General features: G+C 53.9%; 1 protein-coding gene across 5 annotated transcripts in view; it reads right to left on the reverse strand.

Annotated features, from left to right (window-relative positions):
• The window catches only part of DDHD1 (DDHD domain containing 1), a 64,191-nt gene extending 61,213 nt beyond the window's left edge, over positions 1-2,978 (reverse strand). For 2 of the 5 annotated variants that reach the window (XM_090141960.1, XM_090141958.1), the window contains exon 1: positions 2,233-2,912. In XM_090141960.1, coding sequence (XP_089998086.1) covers positions 2,233-2,887 — 655 coding nt within the window. In that variant the 5' untranslated portion in view covers positions 2,888-2,912. Of the gene's footprint in view, positions 1-2,232 lie in introns of all 5 variants that reach the window. The other 3 variants (XM_031602328.2, XM_090141959.1, XM_031602326.2) reach the window with 3 other exon arrangements.
• Between the last annotated feature and the right edge of the window lie 3,722 nt (positions 2,979-6,700).

Consider the following 6,700-nt stretch of genomic DNA (forward strand, 5'->3'; position numbering starts at 1 on the left):
ACATGGCAGATGCAACAACCACCAGCAGTCATTGCTTCAGGGCAGTGATAGAAAAATCCCCACTGTCCAAACATGGAGCTGTGCCCAGGCTCTTCTTTAACTCAAAATGTGTGTGGACTGAGAGCTCTCCTTGCTCCTCGGACTCACTGCCTGCCTTTTGGGGTGATGAGCTGAAAAACAGAGGTTTCACACACCTCAAGTGAATTGCACCACTTGCTTTGGTCTTTTATGGATCTCCCTCCTGTAAAGATGACAAGAAAGAAGAGAGGAAACAAGCAAGAGCCCTAGTTTTCAGACCTGCTCCTCTGCGACTCCCATCAGCTCCAAATCTCCCAAGTCTGTCTCAAAAATTTACAGAGACCAGAGAAAACTGCCTGCTCCTCTCCCAAGTCAATGCCAGAACAACGTCTCTTGCTTGGACAGTCTGTGTCTCACACTCCATTACAGTTCCCTTGGTCTTAAAGGAACACAGTTGGAAAGCAAGTCTTCAGGGACAAAGGGTGAGCAGCAGCGTAGACTGTCTGCTCCAGGAGAGCTGATGCTTGTCCAGCAAGACCCTGGGACACACTCCCTCCAAAGAAAGGTGCCTACTCTTTCATCTCTGTTCCTCAAGGTCCTCTCTCCACTAGCAACAGAGAAAGATGAATGCAAGAGATGGTGCCTCTTGAGGAAGGATGAGAAAAGGCGTACATCACCACATCCTTTTGAAACCGAGGTGGTAAAGCAAACACCCATCACTTGTAAGGATAAGAAGCAAGGATTGTGCATCTGAGACGCCCATTGCATCCCCTTGAAGCAGAAAACAGAAGTTCCATTTCATGCCTCTCCCAGTGGAAGGATGATTGGGCTGGGGAGATGAAGCTCCATTGCTTTCCTAGAAAAGAGGATGACAGTAGCAGAGAAGCCAGGTTTCAGCCCGCTCTTCCATTGTTCCTCACCAAAGAAAAGAGATCAGAAGCATGCACATGGCAGGGAGACAATGGACAAATAACTGCCTGGTATCCCCCTGCTCCTCCTGAAGAGCAGGTATGCATACTGAGGTGAGTAGTGACAGCAAATCTCCACTCCCACTCACCCTTCCCATCTAGGAAATGGTCAACTCTTGGAAAGGGTAGATAACAGCAGGACAAGGGGAAATGGTTTGAAGTTGAGGGAGGGCAGATTTCAGTTGGATGTGAGGGGGAAGTTGTTTGCTGTGAGAGCGGTGAGGTGCTGGAACAGCTGCCCAGAGAGGCTGTGGATGCCCCGTCCGTCCCTGGAGGTGTTCAAGGCCAGGTTGGATGGGGCCCTGGGCAGCCTGGGCTGCTGTGAAATGTGGAGGTTGGTGGCCCTGCGTGTGGTGGGGGGTTGGAGCTTCATCATCCTTGAGGTCCCTTCTAACTCGAGCCATTCTGTGTGTGATTCTGTGAAATGGGAAGCACAAGCAAGAAGGTTCTCAGCCACCTTCCTCTGTACCTATCAAGAAACAAGAGAACGCCCATTCCACCATCTCTGTATGCCAGGGAGTGCATGCCCAGATGCCCCTTTCCTTTAGATGCATAGGGAGGAAAAGAGAGGGAAAGATGCCCAGATCCCTTTTCCACCAGAAGCACGTGAAGAGATGCGCAGGGTCTCCTCTCCCCCATGTGTCTGCATGCAGCATGGGGGTACCCAGTGCCTCCTATCCCCAGGACACATTAGGGGGATTCACTGCCCACCCTTTCAAGTCTATATTGAGTGGCACCCCATTTTCCATGGGCACTGGGCACCCCCTCACACAGTATTGGCTTGAGGAGGCTGCCCGACGCCCCTGGATGCCAAAAGGGCAGAACGCCCTCCTTGTGCGTCCCTCCTTGCCCCAGTACGTGCGAGACACGATGCCCAGTGCCCCCATCCCTACCCCAAACGTCAGCATCAAACGGCTGCGATACGAGCGCTCAGCCCCGCACCCATCCACACCAGGGGGGCAGGAAGGGCCGCCTGCTAAACCCATTTCCCCATAGCAGCTCCCTGTGCGGGCAGGGGACGCTCAGAGTCCCTTTTTGGGGAGGGCAGGAGGCGGATGCATCCCACCGCCTGAGGCGTGCGGGTCCGGTCCTTCTGGGGGCGGAAAAGCACCCCGTCAGGTCCGTGTCCTTCGGTCCCACACAGCCCATGGGGATGCCGTGCGTGAGCCGCCCTCGCTGGCACTGCGGACCCCTCCTGCCCCCCCCCAACCCCGGGGGGCCCCGGGCCGGCAGCGGCCGCACTCACGGTTCCAGTAGACGGGGTAGCACTCGGCGTTGGCCACGTCCACCTCGTAGAGCCCGCTCCGCACGCACACCGGCTCCACCGCCGTCCGTTCGGGGCCGGGGCCGAGAGCTCGAAAGGCCAGTTCGATCCGCAGCGAGTCGTAACCGATGAAGGGCTTCCAGCTCTTCCGGTCCTCCCGGTAGAACCAGCGCACCTCCTCGGCCCCCAGCTCCCGCACCACCTCATAGCGGGGCCGCCCGCCGCCCGCCGCCGAGCGCTGCCGTTTCCTCTCGGGCAGCGCGGAGCCGCCGCCGCTCTCTCCGCTCGCCAGCCCCGCGCCCTCGCCGCTTTCCCCGGTGCCGGAGGAGTAGCGCAGCGAAGCGCCGGACTCGGCCGAATCGAACTCGCCGCCGCCGGTCGAGTCGCTCGGGGTGGCCGCCTCCGGTTCCCCCTCCTCGGAGGAGGAGGTGGAGAGCGCGGCGCGGAGCGGCGGCACGGAGCGCTGCCGGGGGCGGCGGGGCGGGCGGGCCAGGGGACGCTCCGCCGCTTCCTCCTCCTCCTCCTCCTCGCCGCCGGTCGCCCGTTCGTAGCGGCCGCCGTAACCGCCGCCGCCGCCGCCGCCTTCCCCGGGCAGCTCCCAGGCGCCCTGCGGCGAGCCGGGCTCGGGGTAATCCATGCCGCGGCGGCGCAGCCTCACCTCGGCCGCCCTCGCACCGCCCCGCTCACGCCCGGCTCGCGGCTGCCGCAGCCGCCGGCTCCTCCGTCCGGCCGGGGGCGGCGCCGCATCGTCACGTGCACCGCGACGCGGCCGGGGGCGGTGCGGGGCGGGGGGAAGGGAGGCCTGGGCTCAGGGCTGTATGGGGGCGGCTGGCTGCGCTTGGACTGCCTTAGGGAACTGCCGGGCTTTATTCCCGTCAGCACCCAGTGCGTCCCGGGGTTATGTGGCACCCACAGGTGTATCGCTGAATCGCAGAATATCTCGGGTCGGAAGGAACCCGCAGGGATCGCCGTGCTCCTGGCTCCACGCTACTCCCCGAGCCCTGTGGCTCAATGGAACGGGTTGCACAAGGAGGCTGTGGATGCCCCATCCCTGCAGGCATCCAAGGCCAGGCTGGATGTGGCTCTGGGCAGCCTGGGCTGCTGGTTGGCGACCTGCACACAGCAGGGGGTTGAAATGAATGAGCACTGTGCGCCTTTGCAACCCAGGCCATTCTAGGATTCTATGGCTCAGAGCCATGTCCCAGTGCTCTCTGAGCTCTGGCAGCTTGGGGCCATACCCACCGCCACCTGGGGCAGAGCCTTGCCCTGACCCAACTTTATTCTCCCCAACACAGCTCCATGCAGTTCCCCATAGAGCTCAGCACTGCCCTCGGCTCCCTATGAGGAGCTGCGGCAGCTGCAAGGCCTCCCCTCAGCCTGCCCTGCTCTGGGCCCAACAAACCACGGGTCCCCAGGCATTTCTCACACACCTTGCCTTCCAGACCCTTCCCCATCCCCATAGCCCTCCTTTGGCAGCCCTCTGGTGGCTTCACATCCTTCTGATATTCTGGAGCCCAACCTGCACCCAGTGCTCAAGTTGAGGCCACGCTGCTGCTTTGGGGATGTTTCACCCTCACATGAGATCCCAGTCCTCCGAATGCTTGCTATGAGTACCAAAAAGGGAGGTGTTGGGCCCCAAAATGGGAGGTGCTGGGGCTCACTTGTGCTTGTTGGTGTGTATGAGCCACAACCAGCCACCTCCCTGCCCTGTGCACACCTGGCACTTGGCAGGAGGGGGTGCTGAGATGCGTATCGGTGCCGGGTGATAAAACACATTGTTATGTCAGGAGCGAGGATGAGGGATGGTTCCCAGTCCCCAGCACACACCCAGAGATGGATCACTGCTGTGTGTACGTCCCCCTTGTCTTATCTCGTGGCTGTTGTGGGGGTGGCAGAGGTAGAGCTTCCCAGAAACACACCCTGAAATACTGGGGTTGGGTCACCTGTTTGTACAAAACCCCCCGTTTTGCAACACACCCAGGAACAAGGAGGTGGGGTGAGGGTTTGTGAGTGATACTCCTCTCCTACCTGCACATCAGCTGTGGAAGAAAACAGGATGCAGTACACGTGTTCCCCAATTCCCACATCCCCTCCTGGAACTGGGATTCCACATGCTTAATGCACCATTCCCTTCTGCTTGGCTCTGTCCTGCAAGGGAACTTCTGTGTATTGCATGGCATTGTATCTCCCAAAATAGGTTTGTGACCTACCTCCTATATCCACTTTCAGCAGGGGAATCCTGTTAATGGACTGCATTAAAACAGAAAGAGGCCAGATTAAGTTCAGGTTGGAAGGATGGGCGAAGCTTTTAAAAAATGTTCGCTGTGGATGAGTGCATCTTGAATGCCTGGCAACACTTTTTGATCCTAAAAACTCCACAAACTTTGTTAGCATTCACACGCTTTCACCACAGGAGCTTTGTGAGTGCTTGTTCTGCATTCTCAGGTGGGGAAAAAGGAAAAAGAGAGGAGATAAAATACAGACAGCCATCAGAGGAAGCTGCGCTTGACTTCATATCCACATCAGTCTAGCAACAGGGACACAAGCTATTTGTTTAATTTTGCATTTCTAAATGAACTCGGCAAGGTATGCTTTCCATGAAATCTGCCCCAGATTTTCCTCAACAGTGGGGAAGAAGAGGAGAATGCCACGGAGTCATAGAGCCATGAAGGTTGGAAAAGATGATTAAGATCACCTCGTCCAACTGCCAGCCCACCCCACCATGCCTACTGACCAGGCATCCCTCAGTGCCACATCTCCACAGGTCTTGAGAACCTCCGGGGATGGAGGCTGTCGATTGCTTTGATGAATTGTGAGATTCTCATTTCCATCCTCATTTCTGTCAAAGCCAGTGGGGTTTTCACCATCTTTTGGCATTCAGCGTTTCACCCTTCTTCATTCATGTCATCCTACTCAGATGCTTCCTCCTTTTCTCCTTGCTTGAGAGAACAAGATTGCCCAAATGACCAAGGGACACATCACATGTTCTTTATCTCATGTATATATTATTTCAGATAATTTGATCTATGATTCTGTGATTTATTTCTTCCTGTGCATTTCTGGGAGTGTGTGTCTGCTGTCCATTTGCAGACGCTACTTTCTTTTTCACAATGTCCCTGTAGACAATAGGCAAAAAGAGACTGTTCATCATCATCAGGCTGAACCACAGCATCAACAGCTGCAATTTGACTCTTCTTTTTTAGAGCCATTTTGGAGACCTACAAAGGCACGTGGCAGAAAACTGGTTTATTGAATGTGAAGTGAAGGGACCTGCAGAGCTTGAAGTTCCCTCCCAGAAGACTTCCACGACCTTAGATCTGTATACCCAAACATGCTGGCAATTTCCAGGAAAGGGGATGACGGTTCCCCATGAATCTGGGGAGCATAGGTAATATTGAAAGTGTTTCAGGGCTTCCTTTAACTAAGCTTATTTTACCAAGTCGCTTGGATTCCTTTTGTGGCTGCTATTCTAATTATTCACATCCCAACTGTTTTGTTCTCCAGAGAAGCTACTCCTGTTGGTGCATCTTTATACAGTGCAGTCAGTTTTGAAATTATCACAGTGCACAACTGATGCAATCATCTTGTGATTTCTTCCAGATCCTAAATAAAACACAGTGAACAGCACAAGGCCAAGCGCCTTCAGGAGTCCATTAGTAACAGTCTTCACTCATTGATGAATCCTTTCTAACAAAGCCATTTTAAGATCTTTCCATTAGCTATTTTTAAACCATTTATTATGCACTCGTATCGATTTTGTATAAAACTTTTTCTTCAGATCTGAATGCTGTGCAGCTCTGAGTCAACACAGTTACTGCTGTCAAGTGTACCTGTGATTTTATCAAGGAACAGAATGAAATTGGTTCTTTGGCAGGAACGTTTACATTTCCCACGAAAACTGCTGATTGCCATCTCATTACATCCCCACTCTCCATCTCCTTATTAATTGGTCCATACCACTTCATTATAGGTAGGTCAGGAGAAGTGTCAGATGAACCAACGTGAAACGACACGAGCTTACCTCAGTCACACACTTCAAATATTGACACAGCACTGAGTTTCACCTTAGAAATGGTCTTCTGGCCCAATTCTAGGCTCTCACGTTCCCACCTTGTGTGAGAACAGTCATCTGAACAGCGAGCTCTTAAAACCCAGCTGTGCAAGTCCTCTAGACCTGCTGCTTTTAAAATGTCAGTTGTGCTGTTCAATCTTCTTCTTTTTTTTAAGTTGCTTGCATGGGAAGCATTTCATCATCATTATATAATGTGGAAACAACATTCAACTTTGTCCCAAATACAGGCAGGAAATATTTATCAAAGACTTCTGCTTTTTTCAGTTTCACAGCTATCCAAATATATTTGGGTTCACTGAGAGTGTTAGGAATTGGACTCTGCTAAAACATTGTTCATCAAATTAAGCAGGCTTCCAAAAATCTTTGCTCACAACGTGA

The sequence above is a fragment of the Phasianus colchicus genome, chromosome 5 (assembly GCF_987193195.1).
Source record: "Phasianus colchicus chromosome 5, bPhaCol1.hap1.1, whole genome shotgun sequence".
NCBI classification, from domain to species: Eukaryota; Metazoa; Chordata; class Aves; order Galliformes; family Phasianidae; genus Phasianus; species Phasianus colchicus.